Below are 26,717 nucleotides of genomic sequence, written 5' to 3' on the forward strand. Positions count from 1 at the left end.
TAATTTAAGTGTCCAAAACTTTGCCACTGATTTCATTGGAGCTAAGCTTCTACACTTTCACAATTGATTTTAAATGTGTAGTTAGTTAAATAACCAGACATGCATATATAATACATTTATTTAAAAGAAATGTACACATAGTATGTTTAATATATGGCCCATGCTCACCCAAATCCCTCTAAGATGTTTTAAAACACTCCCAATTAGAAACTTACCTTTCTCCCTCTTCTACATAGACAGCATCTAAAAGTCTAACATTAGATATGCAAGCAGCTCTGCACATGCCTTGTCTCTCTAAATGTACCTTACCTACAACTGTACCCTGGACTCTGCCTATGAGAGAATCAAAATTATAGAGAGCTGTCAAGAAGTTGGCACACACTCTGAATTCCAGAGGTGTTTCTGACCACATCTGTTAGTGTGTAGGTATAGCACAAGAGCAATTTCAAGTCAAGCCAATATAACTGAGATGCAAGCTTAGGAATCCTTCAGGAGTTCCTGGAACTAACATGGTACTGTAGTACGAAAGACTCTGAGCTTGCCACACTGCAATGGTCCATATATACAAATGTCATCAATTCATCACAGTTTCATAGATGTTTCTCTCTAAAACAAAAGCTGTCATGCAATAACCAAAAAGGTCAAATCCAACAGCTCAGGTGGAGAAAGAAGCTAACTAAAACATGGGCAGGACTGCTAATGCTTATGGCACCTTTGTCATCATGAAGCTACACCAAAGGTGGTGGAGAGCGCAAAGCCTCAGGGAAGCAAGCATGGTCATATCAAAAAGCATCAACAGCAAAGACAACACTCCTGAGACATTCAGAAGTGTGATACCATTATAAGCAAATTTTTTTTTTTTTTTAAAAAAACCCAATTCTTACACATATACAGTTCTTAAAACCTAAACTGAGATTGCCAGATTCAGTAGTAGAGGTAATCTCTTTTCCCTTGCATACATTATTTTTCACACTTCTCTCAAGGCTTAGCTTCTCTGCCCCCTCCTCCCCATTAAAACAAATGAGGGAGTTGCAGTCCTTAAATGAGCAGAAATTTTACTTGCAATTGGATTAATCAGGAAGAGGAAAACTGAATGTGGCTTTAAGGACTAATTTTTGAGTCATATGCCCACTTCTTTTTCTGCCAGAACTTAATCTCTAAAAATGTATTATTGGAAAAAAGTGTGAAGACTTCTCAGAAGAATGAAATCTCCCAAAGAAGCTGTGTAACCTCATCACTAAAAGAGGCAGTAGCAGGGTCCCGCAATGAATGTGTAAAGATTTTGTCATTTTGAGATATGGTGCAATCTGCATCTTCTGACATTTTCAAGACTTGGCCACGTAAAGCCCTAGCAACCTGATCTGTTATGATCTGATCGGATGTTGGCGATAGCCCTCTTTTGAGTGAGAGGTTAGAGAGGACAGCAAGCTGCTCCCTTCTGAAAAAGATGGTTACAAACTTGTAATGCTATACAGGGACATGGAGGGAAACGACTTTACTTTCGATACTCAACTATATAAATGAACTCCGAAGCAGACACAAGATGTCGTATGCTTAGTACCTGCTGATAAGACCTCAACCCTCCAGTCCTATAAGCCCTCAGAGAGAACACACATCCCTCCGGGCCCACATCTAATCCCCTGCCAGGGTAATAGATTAGGCAACCGCATCTTCATCTGTTTTCTCTGCTCTCTACTTGGAGCTGGGAGATACATATGCTAAATGTCTCTTGAGGATGCATACAGTAAGTCTGAATATGGCTATACCCACCCAAGCCCTCTCAGTTAAATTGTTCGGGCATGGCTTAAAGTCTTGGCTGTTATCTCCCTTCAGTTCCTCCAGCATGGGGTTCCTCTTGCTCCGAATTCAGCAGGAACTCTCTCTCTTTCTTCACCCCCACCCCAATCTTTTCTTCCCATTCCTTGTGATAGTAAAAACTAGCACAGAGTGATCACCAGTAGGGAACTTGCTTTCTTCATTAAGTCAGAAATAATCTTTCTTTGTCCCCCACCCCAGTTCCTCCTCTGACTTTCTGTATCGTGGTTCCTTCAGCTCTACAATTGGGGCTCCAATGGCCTCACTGAGCCCTCATGCTCTGGTGCTTCTCCATCTGCTGAGATGCTTTCACCGGTCATACTTTAGGCAGTATTTGAACCTTGCTCAGCTACTATGTTCAGACAGCTACTAATATGTCCAGAAGGTTTCCTACTGTCCACAATGTGCACTTGGGTTGGCCTGCTTACTTCCTCAAGTGCTAAAAAAGCTGCTCCTCTCAGAGAAGGGTTCATCTCCAATTCCTTTGCGGACTGACTTCAGAGATATCTTGGTTATTGTTGCTCTCCTTTACTGCACATGTGTACTTCATAAAATATTCTCCAATGAAATTACAAAAGAGGAAGTAGCTGCTCTGAAAAAAAAATATTAAGTTCCATTTTGCAGTTATGGGACTGCCTTCATTTCCTCTGAATGCCATACCCCAAGTTTTACAAGAGTAAGTCTTACAAGACTTGATTACTTTAGTGGAACCAATTGTTTTATATGAGAAAACACTTCAGCTCAGTAAGTCCAGATTTTTATATTGGGTAAAGATACTGAGATGTTTCACAGCGTGGGACAAAGTTCCAGAGACAAAATCCATTTCCTTCTTACGCCCAGTAGATACGGGATGGCCAAAGGATAGTTCAGCACAAACAGCACAAAATAAATCTGTCTCCGAAAAATCACTTATTGTTTTGCTAGTAGAGGAACACACTTCCCATTCGACTTCAGGTTCTGAATTCTACAGACGAATATCACACATCTGCTAACACCGTTCTTGCAGAGTCTTTGGAGGGTCCTATGCACAGAACCGATGAAGTGTTTTCCTTCTGCAGTTTTACCCTTGCTTGGGAAGACGGTGACCCCCATGTTCAAAGCAACTGCTCGGGGTGCAAGCAATCTGGGTTCTGTCCATGGCTCTATTTCAGCTTTCCTACAACTGGCTTAAGCAAGTTAATGCCTCAGTTTCTCTATCTATTAAGTGGGATTGATAACATTTCCTAAGGACCGTAAAAGTTGAGATTTTACTTCATTAAGGAGCATAAGGAACTCAGATAATAGTCTAGAGGCCATGGCACAAAATCTATAAATAAGCCTGCCAGCTGTTGGCTGATATCCAATAATCTGGCCACCACCAGATGAGAGAGCCTGCCCTGCCCACGTGCTCATTACTTCATAGGACCTTTCCAATGCTTTTGGTAGGCCTGAAACAGCAGTCCTTCCTCACGCACAGCTCCCACTGAAGCATGCAGCTTTCAGGCCCCTGTTCTGGTGCTGTCCTGGCCATCTGCCTGCAGCTGCTCTTGGCTGGAGGCTTACCCTGCCCCATCCATACGTTCTCTCCTTGCAGTCCATTTGCCAGGCTTCCAGGTGGTGCCCTCTGATGCTTACTGATATTGCCAGGCGTTTTAGTAGTGATGTCCTGCCTACCCACGTGTTGATAGCTTTGCCATATTCTGGCTGCCTGAAGTTGCCCTGTACACCTGCTCTAAATGTATTCTCCAAATGGATTGTGCTGCTCCATTTCATGCCGCAATTTTTTTTGAATGCTTCCAGGAGAAATATGTTAAAATAATCATCATTAAAGAGATACTTGCTCCCTACCCAGCTCTGAAATCCTAATGGTGGAAAAATCCAGCTTATTTGCTCTAAAAGCAATATTGCACTCAAAAAAAAAAAAGGGCATCTGGATGTTTCTGAATATCAGTGTTACAGGAAAATATCCCTGTTTTTTAAGTTCAAATGATTCCACTGAGACTTTTAAGGTGCCAGACAAGAAAACTGGGAATATAATTGGGAAAATATATAAACCTAAATTAAATAAACTTCACCTACTTAGTACGGTGAGGATAAACATATGCAACATTCAGTATTTGTAACTTTTTTCTTAAATTGCTTTGCTTTATAGCATGCTACCAGCCATAACACTCAATAAAACCAAGCAGTGCAAGTTACAAATGCATTAATCACCAATAGCACATAGCAGGAAATCAAATAAAATAAAAATGAATGATAGTGATAATTCACCCTCAACATGCATTCTAGCTCCCAATTTTAATGCAACATCATGTGGCGCAAATATAAATCTGTATAGCGGGTGTTTTTTTGAGGACTGAAGGAGGGGTACATGATGCAAGTGGCAGAATGACGTGCACACACAAAAAATATTGCTCTGTACACCAATAAATTATATGACAGCAAACCAACCGTGCAAACACTAATTATACTTTCCTTTTTACTAATTGTCTGTGGTCTCTTTTAAGTCCTTTACTACTTGTGCTACAATTTTAAGAGTTTTTGTTGGTGTTAAAAATAACCAACACACCCTCCCTGCCTTCAATTCAAGACCTTTTCTGTTTGTCCCATTCAGCCTGTGCTCTGCTGGAAGGTTATTATAATCTTGGCATTCATCTGTTGCATTTCTTTCAGAGAAACCACATAAGCAAAATCTGTTGGCAGGAATATTGTTGGTTTAGTATTCAGTAACTTCTAATATACAAGGAACATGATGCTAAAATTAAGACCCTCTGTATGCTGTATTTTCCAATTATTCCATTCTAATAGCAACAGACAATGATAATATAAATCATAGCAACAATTAGCAGTGTATTCTTTGCTTGAATAGACTAGAAGACATCCAAATCTATGGAAAAAAGAGGAAATCTAGGAAGACGGCATGAAACAATATAATAAGACCCTTCACTTTGGCACCTCAGAGGTTATATTCTTGCACTCATGCATCACAAATCACCGCTAGCCCCAGAGAAACTGTGATAAAACCACCACTCTTTCCCCTACCCTCCTTTTCACTTACCTTCTGAGGGCTGAGGGGTCCCACAAGGGGTGGAAGGGGTCTTCAGCTCTTCCTGGGACTCTATGGATGCTGGGCTGACGCACTTGGGTACAGGCGAGGATGGAGCTGAAGGAGATTTCAGGTTCAAGGACAGCTCACTTCTGCCTCGGCTTATGCTCCGACTCTTCAGCTCCTTCTCATACTCCTCCGCTGCCAACCTCTCCAAGTATTTGTATCTGAAAGTTAAATTCCAGAGGGTTTCCGTAAAGAAAAAGAAGTCTGTGGTTGATGCTTGTTTATGGATGAAACACCTGCAGAGAATGAGCTGACTTCCTGACACAAGGGGTACAGCACTAAACTGCTTGCCTGGTCAATCTGCCAAAAAATGCACACCAAAGGAAAGACTATTGCCCTGAAAAACATTAAATTGCTCATGACAAAATAAAAGCAAAAAATAGCAGAGTTAAAGAGTCCTTAGATATAGTATTGTGTCTGCATAGTCCTTCTCCTTTTGGAAGCATTTGTCTGTCCTCCTTTTACCCTCCTCCTTCACCTCCTCCTCCTCCTCCTCCCCGCCCTCCCTTTCCCAAAACTAAAACAGGAGGGGAAAAAAAACCAAAAAGAAAAAAAAGACCTCCAAAGCCAAAGCCCCTTAATACTGATGCAAATAGCCAAAGTCTGAGACTTGCTGCAAGGAGAGGAAAATGGTTCAGTGCAGCAGACAAAAACAGATCTCCCTGAAAACAATACCAATAATAAATGTTTGGATTGACTATCTAAAGACTCTGAACCTGCTTCTATTTGCTCTGAGAGCAATGGATTGGAATTCACTTTGTTCTCTCCAGAGTCTATAATGGAAAGTTTTCTTTTTTTTATTCTAAAAAATTTCTCTGCCGGACTCAGACATCCAATAGCTTGGACCTGACGTCACATGTAGTTTATTCATCAAAGTCACTTTAAAAGAACAAAGATACATCTGTTTTGCATTTTAGGCAGGCAGAACTCACTAACTGTTTATTAAGACCAGCTACCAATCATATTCTTCATAGTGTGCTTTATACATTTCGACCAAAATAACTTTGAAATATGTGCCTCTTCCAGATGTCTGCTAATTTTATCCACCATTATTTGCTAAGGAATAAATTCATGAATACAGCTGGATCGGGCTTTAGACTGTTTGTCTTACCCACAAGTGAACTGTTAAACAGGTTAATCAAGACTACTGCTTACGTCCCCGAAACACTGTGGTCATCCTCCTATAACCCACTGTTGTAAACACTTCGTAACAGGGAACACCTCTCCTCCCCCCTTCTGCCTCACTGACAGCCCCAATTAGTGTACGAGGGTGCATTAAAAGCAGGCAGGGTAAAGAAGTCAGCCATATGTGGTAACAAACATGCTTAGTACATATGGTAGCCACACACGCATGCACATTTGCAAACACCCATACAGAGCACAGAAACGTGTCTTTGAAGAGCAGCCCTTGTGTTTTCAGAGGCAATTTGCTTTATTGCAAACAGCAATAATGAAGAACAAACTAATTTTCTTTTATTCCTCCTGAGGTATGCGCAGGCTTTGAACAAATTCTGCAAGAAAAAGAACCCCTGCAGACTCTGGATGAAAATATAACAAGCCACATACTTGTATGGTTATAAAATAGGAACTGTTTACAGTTCTAACATGAAGCCAATTCTCGAGAATGATTTTTGCCTTTTCAATAGAGGAGAAAGCCTTTCGCTGGCATTAGCATAATGTTTTGTTACAGTTCATGAAGCCAGTCTTTCTTTTGACGTTGGTCACTTACGTATCGCTCCTTCCGCCTCCTCACAAGCAGAGCAGATGGGTCTTCAGGCTCATAAAGAGCCATTCAAATTGATCACTTAGCTCAAACAGGTACAGCCCAGCTGGCTGCTGCCGAGGAGGGTTTTGCAGTTTGCCAACAGACTACAACAAAGATCTGGATGGATCCCTCTATAAGGGGGGGAGCTACAATCTTTTATTGTCGTCAGCTCTTTTTCAGCTGCTTTAACATTTTAGCTTCTGTAGCTGCGCGCTGCACAGCCAACCAGCAAAGCAGAGGACTATCATCAAGATATGCCTTCCTTCTCAAAATGTATCTGTTCATTATATTGAAAGAAAAAAGGGAACCAGAACAGCAACTCTCATGGCAGCACATCAGCATACCTAGTTATCAAATGGGAGGCCTAATAAGCAGATATAGCAATTGAACCGAGAAATAAAAATCATTCAAGAATCAGTTATTAACACTTCACGCTTGATAAGTAACATTTATTTTTTGTTTCTGCCCAATGTCTTAACAATGAATGAATGCTGGCATCGAATACACAAGGTCTCATGAAGACCAAAATCTGGAAGAGTGGAAAGTATTAGCTACCATCCCTCTGCTGCAATTAGTTCCCTCACTACCGGATTGACACATTGCCTCTGTATATGCTGCCGTATTCCTTTAAATCACGGAAACCTGCAGACATCATCACGCCTATGCTGACTCTTCTCTACGGACAAAGAGCCAAAAGTCTGTGGGCTATCCATTTGGTATAACTCATGAACATGACATTCCACTTATCATCTTCAAGTAGATGAAAATATTGTGAGTTCTCTAGGTCTCTGAGCAATGCCCTGAAAGCGACTTAAAATGTTTATGTACCAACAAAGTAATGGGGTCGAGAGCATTTGAGCTGGAAATCACACTAGAGGGGGCTTGGGAGATCACCTTTTTTGGGTTTATTTTTAAATTACCACTGGAAAACACCCAACCAAAGTAAAAAAGGGCTCAAACCATCGAACAGCAAGAACACATGAAATGAATAGTGCTAAGTTACACTCAGCCCCCTTAAAACTGCAGGAATCTTTCTCCCTCATACTGAGACCATCCCAGAGCCATTGGAAAAGTAGGTGCCTGTACTCTGGAGCTCCAGGGTGACACGACAGTACACAGAATGCTCCAAAGATTTGACAGAATTTAGACAAACCAGTGCTTTTAATAAAGCTTTTCCTATGGGCTCAATATTATCTCCTACTTTTCCAAACTGATACGGAGGAAAAGTACGATCCAGATTTTAACTAGGATTTTAGCACCTTGGCTATAGCATTTTCTTACAGTCCATGCATTCTCGTAAAACAAGTCAACAGGCAACTTGCTATAGGAAATGAAACTTCATTTATGTGAAGCTGTTTGTTAAAAAAAAAAAGTGACAGAAGGCCAATGTAATGGACTACTGATGCAAGACTTCACTTGCAGAAGTTTTCTCCAATATTTACGTGCTGTCAAAGCAAACGTGTCTTTCCTCTTTATGAGGAAGAACTGATAGTTTAACATTTCAGTTCAAAAGAGCTGTAAGGATAAAGACACACTGCTAAGTGAAATTGTCTCAGACTGCGTAGCAGTGATGCCCTGCTGGCGAACACTTCCCCCAAAATACTCCACTTTACTTGGTGTATTCCCTTATAACTTGAAAGTGCTGGAGAGCTCGCTTCTGATTTGTTTCAGATCTTGCTGACGAGCATGCTTGCTGTAAAAGGTTCTACTCAGCTAAGATCAGTGTATGATGCTTATGTGCTCAGATGCATTTCACTTCAGAAAATACTTTAAACTATTTGTAATTGTTTTGGCTGGAAGGACAAAGGAAAGCCCATCCACCTTTTCTTACTCTTAGTGATGTCAAAATAATTTTTTAATATTAGCTACTTCAGCCACAATAGATCAGACTTCAGTTTGCAGAAACAAACTGCCTCCTGTATGATGGTTTTGTGAAAAAAACCCAAAACCAAAATGCAGCAACACAACGATTTCTGAGATGGTTGCTCTCATACTTTGATAATGTAATTCCAATTCTTGACAATCCAAAAGTATCTCCAAAGAGTAACCTCTAGAGGACCATAAAAGCAGAAGTGAAGCAATCTGGATGATTTTTCATCTACTATTTTTTCAGTAATGTGCATATTTTCCAGGTAAAAACAAGAGCTCCCTCCAGGGTATAATTACTAGTGGAGGTAGAGATGAAGCTACTGAAAGGCAAAGGTCTTTAGCTGAGTATTCCGTGAAAAATATGCTTTCATAAGCACATAGCTCCCAGCCTAGCCCAGAGTTTCTAAACTATTTAACTGAATTAAAAAAAAAAAGAAAAAAAAAAGCTCAGTCCCTTTAAATAGGCTCTTTAAATAAAACTAAACCAATGCCCCAGTGATAAACAATGCTAAGCTTTCTAATTTACTTGCTGATATTTAGAGAGACTGGCATAGAAAAATTGGCCCTGAAAGATAAAAAATACGCTGGGAGTGGGTCAGAACTGTTTCCATCAGCCTGTCACTACAGTTTTGCAATGCTTGTGACCCCAATTTCCTTTATCCTCAGTTGCCTTTTCTGACCCTCCAGAAAGCTTGGGACCCACTGGGTGAGAAACACAGGCTTATTCAATTTATAACTATGCTAAATTGGGGCAAATTTCTGAAGCAAACGGAGTAAGCTTATTTCCCACACAAATAGATAAAAGATAGATCATCAATCATTCTTATGCATTCCCGTCCCACTGCTCTTCATTTATTGCTGGGCTTACAGCTGGACTTCATTCTCCTCTTTAATGAAACAACCGCTTTCTTATAGGAGTCTTTTGGAATAAAAGTGTTCTGTGCATGCAGAGTTAAAAATGTAAATACATGACAGCTCCACAATAAAGAATATAGGAAGTGCAAACAACCAAAGGGAAGGATGGATGCATTATATACAAACCTCTCTTCTCTTGCTTGTCTTAGTTCTTCTCTTTTGTCTAAATAATCGCGGCTAAAAAGAGAATTGCAGTAAATTGCAGAGGAAACCAGAAGAATAAGGTAAGTAACAGAAGTATAAGTACAGTAGGAGAAACCAAGAGCAGTACAAACAAGCTGATCAGAGACAATGAAGGCTGTTGTTGACAAAAATTATTAGTTTGTTTTTGTAAAAAAGGTTGAAAAGTATGTGTGTACACTTATCCATGCATACACCACAGGTATATGTACACCAAATATGTAGTTCAGAAGGTCATTACAAGTAATTATAAAAAAACCCAAACAGTGAAGAACTTGAAGCACATTTTGAAACCTGGTATCTGAAATTAGATACAATGAACCAGACTCATCCATCATGAGCAGGCACATTAGTGGCTATTAAACCATTCCTCATTTGCTCCATCTAGAATACCACAAAACAGTGACTGCAGCACCTAGCAGGCTAGACCAAGGCAGGGAGCACACCATCTTGGCCCTCCTTCTAATATACCTTTCCTCAATGTGTTTTAGTTGCCACGGTTGGAAACGGGACAGCGGACGGGCATTACTGAGTAGGACAATTCTTCGGTCTTACTAGGCGCATGCAGGCTCATCGGACAGGTAACAACCTTTCACTTCTTTATTTTTCACCCTGAGTTTTAGACACAAACCTCTCTCTACCTCAGCTGTCCCTCCCACAGCTCCTCAAGTAACTCATATATTTAGCTTTTGCCAAGCCAACTTTGCTGGACGCCTGAGCACTGTGATTCCAGGCAGGCCTGACACATCCACAAATGTGGATGCAAATTTAACTCGGAGCACAGCAGAACCCAGTGAATGTCCAGCCTGCCTCAATATTTCAGCAAGATAGTCCCTTACAATATATTTTTAATATTTTGTTGAATCTGGTGGATAAAACTGATGAGACATTCACCTTATCTGTCAGACTCTTCCACAGTATAACCTGTGAGTACCAGAAAGATTTTCAGAACTACTCCATTTATGAATAAACCACTATTTTTTCTCTTTATATTGTGTCATCAAATGAATTACTTATCATCTGCTATACCAATAGCTATCAAACATCTGCTTGCAAGTGCTCTTCAAAAGTCCATTAATAGGGAGTACGCATTACTGTTTCAGGCTATCTCCACAACCTTTGAAGCCCTGAACTGGTTACACTTTTATCGTATTTTCAGAGTATTCTTTGGAATTACAATAGCTATGGGAATAACTCCAAGGGAAAAAAAAATAAAATCCAGGAATTTTTCAGCAGGCAAATTTTAACATTACTCTTTCCCCTCTGACAACTTTTACCCTTCCCTACACTGAAGAATAACTCTTGTATTTTAGGACATATTGTTCTATATATGCAACAGGTACAGTCATCCTTCTACTGAGAAAAATGTTCATTATGTAAAGCATTCTTTTTGCTAGCAATAGCTTATGAAGCTTTTTAACACCTCTCCTAAAACCAAGCTCTTTCACAACTGGTGATGCTCTCCTTTAAATTATCCTCAATTTGTCAATAATGGTGCCAGAAGCTAATGCAATGTTCTCAAGGCAGAGTTGGAAAGAATGAGATAACAAATGAGTCATGATGGTAAATCCAGTACTGCTCACGAGTTTAAAGGCTGTGAATTGCAAGTGCTATTTTTAATCAAAAATACATCTTCAGAGACTGGGTTTCTAGCCAGGCTGATGATACGATAATGTAATCCCAAGAACTCTTACGAAACTGTCCATGACTGTTTGCTGTGGCTTTGTCCTCCTCCTGCCAGACTGTTTAATCAACTGTGGGATGCTGTCTGTCTGCAAAGTTTGGTGGCTTTGGAGACCCTCTACTCAAACACAAGTTACAACTTTTGGGTGACCAGGGAACTCAAATCTAGAAGATGAAAACACTGGGCATTGAAAAATTGTCGTCTTAAAAATGCAACACAATCATGATGTTTAGTTAACCAGTTTCTGACTCTGGAGTAATGGGATGAAGATGTATATTTTTAAAAATTTGTTTTTCTGACTTTAAGGAAGCTCTTTTAGTGATAGAACAACTACTGTAGCCAACCTCTAGTGAAATGTGCAGATCTGTTATTCAAACAGGTCAGGCTGCCAAATGTCCTGGTGGCTTTTTTGGTCTGGGAGTTTCCTTTCTGAAAGATCATGTTGGCTGTCCACGGCAGCCTGCTGCAGCCTGATGATACCACTTAGAGGGAGAGTTTTTGGAAGAGGCTTGAAGACTGAGACCTGATTGTTTCTGTTTCAGGAGAACTTGGGCAGCTGCTGGCTGCCAAAGATCCTATTATGGTGCTCTTCCACCTTCCCTCCGCCTCTCATTTTCTTCTAAACTAGCTATCTTCTGGAGCCAGGAGAATATCTCCTTCAACCAACCAACCAACCAACCACTAGTAAGTTACTCCTCTTTCCAAATTCACTATGACACAGACCATTTCCACTTCTTACTTAAAGAGATGATTACAGTGAAAACAATCCTGCATACTAATAAACAAGCTCACATGAAACCCTGTGCCATCTTTTCCATAAATACCAACTCTAAGGCTACGAAACATGTATCCTACCATTCTTTAGATTACTACATTATGTCTTCTAACTACTAAAAATATGCTTACTTTTCACTCCTGTTTATGAGGAAACAAATTGATTTCTTAGTGTACACTCTTCAGACAGTAGGCAAACCACTTCAGGTATAGGCTCCTTAACTATCCTAAGCCCACTGCCGTCTTTGCTAATGCCTGTGCTGGGATTTCCAGGCATGGATTTAATGGGAGGAGAGGGCTCGTCTCTTACTATCCTCAGGCAGCACACCCTGGGATCCCACCGCACAGGACATGTTCTCAGATGTGAAAATGGAGAGTCCTATATTCAGCGGGGCCCTTTGTTTGGCCATGGTTTGAGCAATAATTTTGATAATTACTTTCTGTCAGTTGCTGTTTCTGGGAGGAAGAGACACATGCTCAGGAAAGCAGGGAAAAGTAGTTTAAAAACACTACCATACGTCCCAAGACAGCAAAACACTTTTACTTTGCAGCACATAAAAGCAAAAAGATGTCTCACTGCTGTCCCTTCCTCCCTTCTTGATACCTTCCTCCCACTGTTTCATCTTCAAACCCTATGCCTTACTGAGATTATACTTTGAGGAGTATATTAGCTAATAAAACCTGGCCTCTGCAGATATCTGCTCAGTATAATTGTCAAATACATAGCTGTCTTCAAAAAAATTGCTGGTTTATTAAATGCCAAAGTTCATCATGATGTGTTTAATATATCAGTTCTTAAGATGCTTAGATCAAGAAAGGTATCTAAAGAGACACAAACTATTCATTGATTCAATTATTTTGCAGTTGAACGTCTCAATGATTTAAAAATCCATCACACGTTAAAGCAACAGACTGAGAGCAAATTTGGTTCCTACTTGAATTTGTTTCTTTCTTCACGTTCTATCCTTTGCAACCTTTCTTCTCTCTCCTGACGTCGTCTTTCTCTTTCTGCTGCCAAGGACTCCTGGTGCTGCCGAAAAGATGATGTAAGGAGACCACCCAAAGTTGGCCTGCAGAGAAGAAATATCAGATTTCTCAGTGTCACTTTTATTGATTATACTGGCAAAAAATGAGTAGCAATCATTCAGCAAGTAACGTAATCCCAACCAACAGAATGACATGGCAATATTTATGTTTGGATGCTTCAAAGCACTGGCTAAGTATCTTCTTGCTAAATTGATTTTAGATACTGTGATGAGTTTAAGAATGACAGATAGGGTAGGCTTCTTAAATTGCCAAATTTCTGAAGCACAAATAAAGTACGTGTAAGAATTCTTCAATCTATGTCAACTGCAATATTGTCTAAATAATTGGGTTTTTTTACTGTATAATCCTGTTAACTGAAAAGCTGAATCCTGTAATGGATTTTTGAAATTTTAAAGAAAACAAAAAAAGCTGGAATATTTTTCCAGCACTTTCCAAACATGTTACGCAACGATGTTAAAAACAGATGTGACACAAACACCTGAGAATCCTGTATACAGAAAAACAAAAGTAAAAGAAGATGTCAGAACTGCCCTTCTCAATTTGAATGCTCATCTTAAGTAGGGGCATATTTTTCCTTTATACATTAACAAATTCTGTTATCATGATTTCCTCGCTGCATGCACTGCAAGAGCAAAATGAATCATGTATAGGAACATATTGGTAAAATACACAGGGACAGCACAGCTAGTTATAACAACCATTACGTGGCATCAAAGTTATTATAAAAAAATGAGAGGAAATGGGGCTAGAGGAGAAGAGATTACCCATTTTCCTCTCCTTGCCCAGGGCAGGACTTAGTCTTCTCAAAGACTAAAACAGTTTGAAAACTGTTTGCCTGACCTGCCTTAAAAATCCTTAAGATGGACGTACCACACCCATCTAGTGCTTAACTACCCCTGCCAGCAAGACAGGCTTCTCTGCTGTCTAGCCTAACTTAGTTTTTTGCTATTTAGACCCATTCGTTCTTGTTCTGTCCAGAGTGAACAAAAAGAACAGTTTACTACCACCTGCGTCATGGCTAAGCAAGAATTAGTCCGAAAGGGGACTTTCTCTGCAGTCCTCTGACCATAACTATGAACTGGATGCTCCATGGTAGGTTACTGTAATGAAGAAGGCTCAATGTCCCCACCAGCAATGCATATCAAACTTGTAGCTGTCGTTCAGGAGGCTGTTAAGATGCATGAGATAAGGTGAGTAAATGCCCAGCCAAAAAAGTGGGACTTTTTTTGTCAGACATGGCAGCCTCTACAGTAAAGACTTCTCAAATATGTAAATGATTTTTTCTTTGAGGTGAAACAGCTTCAAGTAGCAAATACACTTTAAAAAAGCTACATTTACATTCAGTTGTACTTTGGGCTTGACACAGATTTTTTACTTTTTTACTGCAAGTCCTACTTTGGCTAGGAGAGTGGCTGTTCTCACACGTCTTTCCCCCAACATGGTGGTACCACCAACCTCTCACATGGCAACAGAGTGACCTCGGAGTAAACATGTCTGTCTTTCTGTCTCTTAGACAGGAAAAATCTGTATTGTACAGGGTAGCTTTATACAGATGTAAATGTATCCACACTGATTGAATTAGACTGATAAAATCAAAAAGACATAACTCATGTAGAGCGGTTTCTGCGCATTGTTGTAACATGAGTTTTGCAATGAAAGGATTAATGAGAGAAATAGATACTGCCTTTTCTGAAAAGAAACTAAAGCCTGTCTAAAGGAAGGTTCCCAAACCAGCAATGCAAACCTGAATAAACTTTTATTATTTTTAAGAACTCAGACCCTTTCCCTTATTTATTTACATGCCTATGGCTGCACAATGTGGACTTTTAGTGTAACAGCACCACTCACCAGTGAAAATAGGTGCAGGAGAAGACAAAAACATGAATGCAAACGTATCGTCCCCGAGTGTCTATGTCTGTGCGAGCAGGAATGCCACAAAATGTAGCCATTTCAGCCCCACCGGCAGCAGGGCAGTATGAATATAATTTCAATAATTTCAATAAATTGAATTTCAATATGTCATATCCCACCCGCATAAACATTACATAAGATGGTATAAAACTTGATATTCTGTAAGCCTCCCTGCTGGCACTCTTCCAGAGCTACAGTATCAATGCTGGATCACACTCAAAACCATAAAAATCTCTAATACGCCTCAGCACTAAGAAAAGACACACAAAAAAACCCCCAAATCCTGACAGTCAAGTACGTGTGGTGAATTTTCCCTTGAACATATTTTAAATTTATTTTAACCTATGACCTTTTAGTGCATGTTGCAAGAGAAAGCTCTCGGCAGAAACAGTGGCACCACTGTGCTAAGATTTAAGAGCTAGAGCTCCATCCCTGTGGTAGCATGAAAAACCGTAGCATGAAAAACCATAGCAATAAGGTTGGATATATAATCAGAAATCGCTTTAGGAAGGGGAAAACTGCACAGTGCCTCCACGTGAAAACATCTGGAAATAAACCGGAAGAGATGCAAAAAGAGGGTCCCTATCAAGTCTGCGCTTGTATCTGTTCCGTGTATTTAGCTTGCTATCCCTCCCCGTCCCATCCCCTCCAGCTGCCCTGAAGTATGCAAACTCCACTTGGAGTCGAAGGAAGTTATGACTTAATAAAACCTGAAGGAAAATTAAGGGGAAAGATGGCGTGATGCTGAGAGACCAAAAGAGTGATTGTAGGTCTGCACAGTCAGTATCTAGCAGGTTGGAAACCTTCAGCTCTGACTAAGCTCTTTGGGGCTCCACGGTAAATACACGTTCTTATCCAAGGGATTATGGGGGAATCCTATAGAGATGTGCAGCTCAGTCCTGCAGACAGGATTCTAACCTGACCCTGGTAGTAAAACGTCTCCACATGCCAAAACACCTTGTTTGGAGATTTGATCTAGCACAGTTTGGCCAGCGTTGCTCGCTCGGCTAAAATCTGCAGATGTATGAACAGCAGCCTCACAATCTAAATAGAAGATCCACAGCCATATAGCCAGAAAAAAAGCCAATGTCTAAGAAACTGAAAATGAATATCCATGTGCCGTACTAGTTTGCCACCTCTTGGAAACTAATCAAATCAATAATATCTACTCAAAACTTGCTATTTCTCACTGGTTATTTTCTGAGTCTATACTTCACCTGAGTTACAAGCTACAGTATAGCATGCACACGCATACCTGATTCAATTCATTGCCCAAAATGCAGTCAGTTCTGGACTGCCATATTGCATACAACAGTTTATTGCATGAAATGGTCAAAACTAATAGTCAAAGCTGCGAGAAGGTTCTGTTGAAAGAGGTCATAATAAAACAGACAGGAATACAGCCAGCTGACTCCTCGTGTGGCACTGACTTCTTAAAACACAAATAGTCAGGCTTTGGGTTTTCAGTCACATTTAGAAAAGAACAGGCAAAGAAACAGCACTGATATTGCTGAGTTAGTGCTCGCTTAGTGGTTAGATCCTGCACTGTCCAGCCCACTCGACCGGACACATCTCCCCTTCCGTGAACACTACACCCCACACTGAATGCTGAGACCATTTGCCTTCTGAAACCTCATAAACTCACAGCTTCACCGCTATCGAACACTGTAACTCAACTAGTATTCAAGTGCATCAGTCCTCTTTTTAATGTGAACTGCAAGGGTAAATGAGCAGATTTTAGTATCTAGTAAGCTCTATCTTTAATTTGCTACACGTGCATAAACTAAACCTGGAGGAACCAGGTGTTACTTTCAGGGTGTACAAACCTGTACAACAGCCAGAAGGAAAGGCAAAGGTATTCCTCAAATATTCTAAGCAATTTGAAAAGGGATTTTTCTATGTTTGGTTTGCCTGTAAAATCTGTTTTTTTGTCTCTGTATCCCCCGGCAATAAGTCTTAAAGTAAATGTTTCCTTTCGCTGAACTCATACTTGAATTGCAAATAGCAAGCGGGACTGGCCAAACCAGCCAGTGGGAAGGCTTGGGCTGAGCCTTCAGGTAATTTTGGTGCTTTGATGCTGTTTAAAGGGTGACACTACCTTCAGGCCTCAGGAATATTTAAGTCTTACTGCTGTAGGCTACATGTTAAAAACGAGTAAGCAAGGAAAAGGCTAAAAAAAAATTCTGGCATTGAATCAAAGATGGTAAGAGATTTTAACAGAAAAGAGTACGTGAATACTCAATGAAAGCATAATAGAGTGATCACTCACAAAACGGGGTTATAGCTAATATATGCCAGCATTTTAATGTTGGTGTTACGTGTTACCAACTGGTAATGTCAACCATTTGTTCAATTCTACAAATACAATCCAGAAGGATGCTTACTCTGACTACTATTTTTAGTCTTGTAGAGAACACAAAGCTATTAAGAATGGACTGTTAATGCAAAAATATTAAGAAAAGCTTTCTTCTGCCTGCTGTTAAAACCAGCAAAAGCTAAACAAGCTGTTATTACACTCTTATTCCAGAAAGAAAACACACAGCAAGAATATGTCTAAGTCTGGGGATTTGTGAATATAGCTCCACACCACAGCATTAGGGCCCAGGGACAAAGAGGTCATTAGTTTCTTATCTTGTTGGAAAAAGATAGGAAAGAGCGAAGAATAGGAAAAAAAAGAAGGGAAAAGAAGGCAACAAAAATATACACAAGGCAGAGGATGCAAAGCCAAAACACTGATTATAGGCCAAAACTCTTCTGAATAAAAATTCTTCTAACCTGACCTACTGCATTTAACACAGCAGTGAATTAGTAATCATTATTAAAAACACAAGCTCAGGGAGACACAAGATAGCTCACACTTTTTTGCAAGTACTTGCAGTTTTCGGAAAATACTCCATCTCTCCATATTGTGAAAGGGAATATGTGACCTGAATTACTCTAATATTGTTGAAAATTGAAGAAAATATTTGTCTTACTCTAAGCCACTTTGTTACAGCAAAATTGCAACTATCAACTTCAAATGTTCTTCATTCACATTAACTCCGAAATACACCTCTTTTGTGGCTGTGTTTTCCTGTGTTAGTTGAATTTTAAAAATGTGCTAAATGAAAATGGATATCTATAGCAAGAATACAAAATACAAATGTATATTTTTAGGAGCTAAAAAAAATTAACAGATGACTTATGAGAGGAAATCCCTTTAGGTCATAAGGTTAATATTCAGGATTTTCTTTAATATAACAAGGGTCAGAATCATTAATAACCTTAATAAGGGAGCACTAATTATCCATTTTTCCAAAGTGCTCCTGCTCCAGCAGTCATGGGAATGCTGCAGAGAGGGAATAACAGTCGGCAGCTCCTACTCAGGCCTTAAGTAACTCTAAATGTCTCTTGGCTTTAACAAAATAAATCCGCTTTCCAGCTTAGAAAGAGACAAAAGAGGAGGCAAAGCTGCCAAGAGCCATATTGCTTTTCACAGTTAAAGAAACTCTCCGTGTGTTATGTCTCCCTACATGACATGGCAAATTCAAAAGCGTGTTGATATAAGATTCTGCAAACAGACTAAACATTACTTGAGGAATCTTTACAAAACTTTGCTCAAAAATAAACACAAAATTGAGAGGTAAAACTACTGACTAATGCTTCCTTTGAGAAAGAAACTTGAGAATGACCAAGAGGAGAATTGATTAATGTTAGACTTTTAATTGGCCTGAGGGGCTACATAAAATAAAGCTACAGCGGAGCAGAGCCACGCAGAGCCAGGGCAATGCACAGGGACTTTCTACATGCACTCTTCCCTCGCAGCCTGACGCGTAGAAGTTTTACGTTGTGTTCTGTCGTTCTCCAACCTGTGGTTTCTCATCCTCACGCGGGTCATAAATTGCCTGGAAGTGGTTTGCAGAGTCTATGTCCGCCCCGTAGATCCAGGTTGAGGTATGTGTCCCCTGATCATCAGCACAGTGGGTACCTGGGGGTGACTGGTGCCCTCCACGTGCACTGCGTGTTCAGCCAGCAACACCTTGCAGTCCCAAACTGTAACCCGGCTCACGCTTTCTGTTTAAACATATGACCTATGATGAAGCCTACAAAGCTGCAAACAAGAATACTGCTTACACAGTAGTTCGACAAGCGGCTAAGCCAGTGTAAGCCACTGCTGCTTCCCAAATTGTAAATCATCAAGTAATTCCTAAGGTCACTTTTCCTCTTAAAATCTCAGCAATAAAGTTGAGGCTTTTGCCCTGGGCCGCTATTATCAACTACCAAGCTATCCCTTCCTCATTATGTTATTCAGAGTGAAAGATGTGCTTGGCAGTTACCACAAGAAAAAATAGCCACCGTCTCTGGTCTGAGAGCCCAGAAGTACGTATTAAGACACACAGAAGATGGCAGAAGCAGAAAGCATAGAAAGCCAAGGAAAGAGGAGCTGTTCTTGGGAGACCAGCAGCTTTGCAGGCTGTATAGTGGGTTTTGTTTCATGGGTTTCTTGTTTTTCCTTAGTGCTTAACAGCTGGAGTAAGGTAACTCCAGAGTGCAGATTAGTGATAGATGGCTAATGAAAAAAAAGAAAAGAGAACCTGCCAAGAAGCTTCACCCAGCAGCACCTCCCTGGTGGTGTCAATTACAGGGACCTTTAATTTTAGTGGAAAGTCTAACTGAAAAGCTGTTTAGCATTCTCAAGCAGGTTTTTTTGTTTTGTTTTGCTTTTAAGAGATGCAAATTTGAAAAAAGCACCAGATTGCCAGAAAAATCACTGTTTCAGGCACCTGGAGAGGGAATAAAACTCAAAAGAAGAGTATTTGCAGACTTTTGCTGCACTTCATGTTTGCGCTTCAGGTATGGTGTCTTTAAAATCAGTGGAGAAAAAATCACCTATAATCTAGTCATGCTAAACTCAGTGTCTGTGTGCACCTGTTGTAGAAATAAAGGCTTGAAGGTACATTTCCTTTAAAAGATATATAAGAACATGGAGATGAACACCCAACATTCAAGGCCCTGCATCACGGGAGCCCAAGGTAACATACTGCTGTAGATCACAAAGCAAGTAAGACAGAAAACAGGTTAAGGGACATGAAACACATTTCGTCTTTCTTAAGTCTATTTTCTAATTCTCTGGAAAAGTTGAGAGAGCATCAAGCAGGAATAATTTGCAAACACCACAGCAGGCCCTTACCAAGCTTGGAGATTTGGAGGAACCTCAGAGGGACCAGCCAGAGGTGAAGACTAAGTTCACGCTGACTGGCTAAGAGGATCCAGAAGTGCAGATTTGCAAGCTGGACTTTCTGGCACTTGATTTAACAGGTAGAGGCAAGAGAATGGGGACCATGAACTCCTGCTCCCTCGGCGCACAGTGCCCTGAGAAAAAGGCTTTTCGAGCTAGGCTAACTGCACTACTGTTTGACTATCAAGCCCAGTGGGAACCATCTCCTGGCAAATGCATCAGAAGAAACCTACCTTGGCAAACGCACCAGCAGGGAACGAAGGACATTTTTCTGGCAATGGAATGAATTAAAGCTGGTGCCGAATTCAGGAGCTCTTGCCTTAGAAGTTAGACTCCTTCAGGGTCTCGTCTAACTATGGCCATGACCAACAACGTATACACTTCACCACCAAAAACGCACTATGAGGGGGTGTGAAGCTTTGCAAGTAATGATTTGCTGTCCAGCTACAGATTCCAGGCTGCAGCTTTCAATTTCAGCGACCATCTTAGATTCAAAGTCTGAGGAGGCAATCTTTGCCTAAACAGAAACATCCTAGGTGTGAGCACAAGGCATGGAAATATAGTAGAGTCTTACAACACCTTCTTCCCCAGGCAAGGCGGCAACTCAGAGGTACAGAAAAATGCTTTTCTCCCTGGTGTGCTCTAGCCATGCCTTGCTCTACCCCTTTGTTACCAAAATTTATGAGGTTAAGAAATTGAGATCAATAAATTTATTTTTTTCCTTTGGGAACAGAGGAGCGAGTTAATTGGTGATTTAAGTCATGAAGAGTGGGAGCAGTATATTTATGGAGCAAAGCAGTCTTTGGCAGCTGAAAACAGGAGGACCGGGTTATACTTCTGCATTAGGAGTGACTTTCACAAGCAGAGATACGAGAGAACCAATATACCCTTTCCTCTCTCCCAATGAAGGGCTGAACAGAAAGTGTCCTGCAATTCGCCCTCCTTCAGCAGGATACCCATGGCTGCAATATGCACTTCAGAAGCATGGCTCTCCACAGGGGACCCAGAGAAATGAGAGAGAACAACAGTATTGCGAGAAGTTGGCAAAAGGCTGCAGCTGAATTTAGAAACCGAGAAACAGTCAAGTAAGCCTTTTCTTCTGCTGTACAATCAGACATATATACATTATGTGGATTTCAAAGAACAAAATCTAGTTACTTTTGCACTGAATTATACTGCTCTTTTGGATTCCCCACTGATCTTAGCCAAGGAGGGTTTTAAAAGTATGAATGTCAAAATGTGAACCACACTGCTTCTTTCCACCTAAGTTGTAGCTCTTGTTTACATAAGCAAAACGCAGCCAAGGGTTTGAAAGGCCTGTCAGAGTAACTGAATGGAGCATGAATCACTTTGCTGGGCACTGCTCTAAACGCTGCTTCTTCCTTCCTCCTCATTCTCGAAGGGCAGATAAACAGTACCAGGAACTGCATCTGAAGCTCTTTCTGCGTGATAAAAGACAGGGATCTTTCTGTGGAGTCCTTGGATAACTGTAACCGTAAGCTGAAAGCAGAAAACTCACCTTGGAGCTAACCATAGATACGCATCTGCTTCTTATCAAGTGTTTTCCTCTCCCCCCCTCATCTTTTAACCTTTTTTGGTGTTTGAATCTGTGTACATTTTTACCATCAGGAGATAGGAAATAACGTTTACATAATCTAAGGCAAACACCATTGACAGAAGACTGTGAAAACTTCCACAATACTTTCCACTTACTAATTAGCACTAAGCGTTGCGTCATGCACTACACGGCCTACTCTCCAGTGAGCAAATTTCTATCCATCGATCTCTACGTGGGCATTTCTGCAACCCATGTCTTTCAGGAAAACAAAATAAAAGCAGGCTTCTGCCCGTCTTCAAAGCAGTCACGTCATTAGAGACTGCTGAACTATATATCTGCAATGGCAGCACACTCAAAAAGAACAAGACTTGATGCAAAGTGGCATTTGAACCTGTAAATTTCATTTTCTTTCAAGAAATAACTGCATCTATTCTGCAGGCAACACGCAGCTGTGGCATACACACATTTTTCACGCTTCTCAGAGATTAATATACAAAAAGCATCAGGCTGTAACATCCCTCAAATACAAGAATGTGGAAATCCTGGCGAGTTCAACTACCATGAATAGCAAGCTGCGAATTTAAACAAGAGGGGAGAAATTTGTATCATGTGAGGTGGAAAGCGGTAAACGTAACCTGAAGGAAAGACAGAAATGCAACTCCAAGCACTGCGTTCAGACACTTAAAACATGGAAATATCTGATAGTTGAAAGCAGAGCACTTTCCAATTTCACAGAGAAAAGCAGAACGAGGTGTAATGGCTGGAAGATGCTGCTAGACAAACCGGCCTCCAAAATATGAAATATTTTCCTAGCAGTGATGATAAATACTGGAATGCTTTCCAAGAGAAGTCACGCGCTGCCACTTGAAAACACGTGAAGGTACAGGGAGCTTTCATCTAGCTTCTGTGAGACCCATTACAGGTCACAACAGATGATTACAGAGCTTTCCTCTGGCCTGACTCTCCCTGAATCTGCAAATTTTACAGCTTCATCCTGTGGGGCCAAGGCATTTTGGCTCCAAACCAGCGACGCACTTATGCGCATGCTGCAATGAAAGCTTGCTTCCTTTACTGGAGCAGGGCCAGAGCGATCAACCTCTTGCAGGACAGGCCCAACCATCTTTAGCCACCTCAGTGTTTGACCACTTTGGGGTTTCTTTGCTGCAGTAGCAACCAGAAGCTTCCAACAGCAGGGGCTTAGAAAGCTGAAATTTCAAAAGCACAGGATACCTTTAATTCTTGCTTATCTTGCATCTATTCTGCTAAGGTAAAAGGGGGTGAAAACGCCAGTTTAGATTTTTTTATTATGGTTTCACTCGGCAATAATTTAATTCAGATTAGAAAAGACAAATCGAGGCAAGTTACTCTAGGAAGATGAGCAAATGAAAAATGATGCCTTTCTCCAAAGATAAACTTAATGCAATTACTCACTTGAAAAAAAAAGGATTAAATCAATACCTCATGGCTAGAAATACACGCGTGCTGGAAAGACCTAACTTGAACCATTCCGAGTACTAGACTGGAAAGGATGTGAGGCATTAGGTAGGTTCAAACATATATACATACACACATAAAACATATATACATGTATTTCTAGACACATACAGAAACATTCAAAAAAATAATTAATAAAAATTAACTGGAATATAGACAAAGGATCCTGAAAAAGCCTTCGGTTCAAAAAAAGAATGGGAGATAGAATTTTTATGAAATAGAGGCCAATCTGGCAACAAACAATCCAAAGCCCATCTGGCCTAATTGGAAATTATTTAATTAAATTATTATATTAAATTATTTAATTAAATTAATTAAAAAGTTCTACGTTTCCTCCTTAAACTCAGCATGACATCCTTTGAAGCTGTCATTTACTTTCAGGTTGTAACAGTTAATTTCTGGTGGTCCCAATCTCTTGCCAAGAATTTCTTTCATGTATCCATAACATTTTCCTATCTTTTTTCTTTCCCTAGTATCCTACATAATTCAAAAGAGTATTTTGATTGTTCAAAATACTGCTTTTTTTGTTGTTGTTGCTGGTGCAGGGGTGTTTTCCTTGGTTTTGTTCCCCCCCCCCCCCCTTTTTTTTTTTTTTAAAGAGAGCTGATAACTGGTAGGTTAGTATGAGTTTCCTTTACCTACAGCAAGAAACTTTTTGCCCTTGAAATACAATCAGATATATCATGCGTTTTCAAGGAGGGACAAAATTATGGCCTAGTAAATGCTGAGCTAAGCACATTTCCAAGATTTTATAGTTGATTTAAGATGATAGAAGTGAAAATAGATCTGTCTGAATTTATTTTAAAAAATGGAAAGAAATAAAATGTGCTTTAATTCACCTTTTAATACTTAGAACAGCATATGTGTGAAGCAACTCTGTTTTATCCATTTAAGCGGAAGGAGAAGTGGGATGGAAATACATCCATCCCTAAACACCAAGGCAGAGAAAGGCTTGAGAATGAGTACGAAATGAACACATCTAGATTTTTGTACATTCTCTTTCCAACGTTAGAAAAGATCTGGCTACAAGATAGTTCCACTACCCATTCAGAACAGTTTACACTTATCTCTTTCGTCCTGTCTATAAAGGAACTGCTGTCAAAACACTGATTAATTTACAAACCTGTCAGATTTGGTCTCTTGAGGTGGCGAGAGAGTTGTCCCATAACGAGAAGTGGGTGTTGTTGGGGCACTCACACCAGAGTAAGGTCGCGGAGAAGAGTAAGAGCTGCTGCCGTAGCTATTGTATCTGAAGCAATGGGAAGGAAAGTAGGAGAAAGAGAGAGACAGAAAGAATCCGTCAGCAAGTAGGCATGCAACAGTAAATCCTCTTGTTTAGCAGGTGGCAGTGATCCCATACCCCAGAACTTCTCAAACATCCACCTTCTGAAAATATTGCTCTAATCCCAGCTTCAAATTTGCAACCTATCATCTCGTTTTAGTATCAACCATGTCATGGACATATTTGATTCAAATAGTGAGCTAGTGTTATGGAAAATAATGAGAAATTAGAATGGTCCTCCCAAGTGACAACTTGGAGCGGGAATACTTAAATTACCGCTCAGTTACTCAAATTTATTAGCTGGTTTGGGAGCCCATACCCAGCCATTAGAAAAGGGACCAAACCAGTCCAAGTCAGCAGTATTCATATCTAGTGAAATTAAGGAAAACAGCCGCGTTCCCAAGACATGATCTGAACATGGATGTCCACGATTTGTGAATGTTTGCATTATAAATGAAAAGCATCCACATTCTTTTCAATTAAAGCAGGAGGTATTTTCTTTCCCCTCCCGCAACATAAGTCATAGCTTATGTACCATTTCTTACAATGTTGTAAAAAATAATCACCATGGTTAAAAAGACATCTATCTGAAAGCATGGCTTTAGGAATTTTTACCAGCCATTCCCTCCATTAAAAAAAACCCCAAAACCTGCTTGACTTCAATGTGAGCTTGCTGATCAAAGAGAAATTGCTTCCAGGACTCCTGGAACGGCCACCTCCCCAGAGTCCCTTGTATCAATGTTTTCATCCTGGCTCCCGTACTGAATAGAAAAGGCAGTTGCGTTGCTTTGCTGTGCCTTTTAACCATCGTACTTAAACAGCATGTCAAGGAGACATTCCTGATTTGGGAAAACGTTAACATTTCTGTTCACAGACGATACCATTTTCCCACATGGAAAGTGTATGATGCTCTTGGTGTAGGTGAGTACTCCGCAAGGCCAACTCATCCAAATGACAAAATTCACTTCAGGAAAAAGGGCAACATAATTTTCCTTATTTTAATTCATAAGATATAATATACCCTCCTTCACCGTATCTTTTCTCTCTGCTGCTTCTTCTCCCACACACATCAGCACTCAGTAATTTCACTCAGCAATTTTATTTGAAAAGGCTGGTTGGTTTCCTTCAGCTCCATTTAGCACACTCATCTAGCCATGCAAAATTTCATTCAAAGTTTTAAGCTTCATTCCTTAGGGTACAATAGCATTGATGCCTGCCAAGGCCCGTGTTAAAATCAGAATAGATTTCAGTTAGGGGTTTGTATAATGGAAGGGATCATACTTTAGAGAACATGCCCCCTTTGGCAGCAATTCCAGGGTTATGTTTTAGTAAACACCCCACCACCACCATCTATTTTTGAGACACCATGCTGACTGTCCAGGAATAGGGGAATAATTTTGGAAAAAAATGCTAACATGCACTTTTTCTGAGCTACAAAAGGAATTTTGCAGAATGGCAAATAATTGCCTTCCTGGCATTCCTGCCCTAGAAGAAAACTAACTAGAAACTGGAGACAGTGGCCCGGTGGAGGGCTGTGTAGCTGGGCAGTGCGGGGCTTCCCTGGTAGCACAGACCTGACACAGGCCTTCTCTCCAGCAGGCTCAGCTCAGAAAAAGTTCTGCCTGTGCCTGTACTGAGTGAGCGATGAGAAAACTCCCTTGTCCTAAGAACAACTTGGAGCTCATTTGGTATGTTCCTGACACTAACAGAAACTTCCATTTCCATTTCAATCAACTGAAAGGAGATCTTCTTATCAACCATCACATTTGCTTTTCTTCTCCTCTGCCCCATGAAAAAGCTGACACAGCGCAGTATCCTTTTTCAGACCAAGGAATTTCAATTAGTCCAAAGATAACTCTCATTAAAATGGAGAGAATGCACCTTCTATGGACTCAGACCTACAAATATTAACAAAATCAAAGTCAGAGGGACTGGCCTGGATATGGCATCCCTATATATCAAATTTAGAGGGAGACAGAGATGCTGGAAGAGTAGCAAGGCAAAAGCAGCACACCAAGCTAAGTCTGTATCCTGTACACAATGTTTATCTTTCTACCTTTCCTCTGGTGGTGGCTATTACTTCCATTTTCCCTTCTTGTCTCATATACCAATGC

The 26,717-nt window shown here is 40.4% G+C and overlaps 1 protein-coding gene across 13 annotated transcripts in view; it reads right to left on the bottom strand.

The window, feature by feature from the left end:
- FHOD3 (formin homology 2 domain containing 3) overlaps positions 1-26,717 on the bottom strand; it is a 414,659-nt gene that overhangs the window by 73,129 nt on the left and 314,813 nt on the right. For 8 of the 13 annotated variants that reach the window (XM_072852995.1, XM_072852992.1, XM_072852998.1 and 5 more), the window contains 4 exons: positions 24,445-24,570; positions 13,029-13,163; positions 9,582-9,632; positions 4,853-5,067 (listed from right to left, as the gene is read on the bottom strand). In XM_072852995.1, coding sequence (XP_072709096.1) covers positions 4,853-5,067; positions 9,582-9,632; positions 13,029-13,163; positions 24,445-24,570 — 527 coding nt within the window. The remainder of the gene's footprint in view (positions 1-4,852; positions 5,068-9,581; positions 9,633-13,028; positions 13,164-24,444; positions 24,571-26,717) is intronic. The other 5 variants (XM_072852996.1, XM_072852993.1, XM_072852990.1 and 2 more) reach the window with 2 other exon arrangements.

This window comes from Ciconia boyciana, chromosome 2 (genome assembly GCF_034638445.1).
Source record: "Ciconia boyciana chromosome 2, ASM3463844v1, whole genome shotgun sequence".
NCBI lineage: Eukaryota > Metazoa > Chordata > Aves > Ciconiiformes > Ciconiidae > Ciconia > Ciconia boyciana.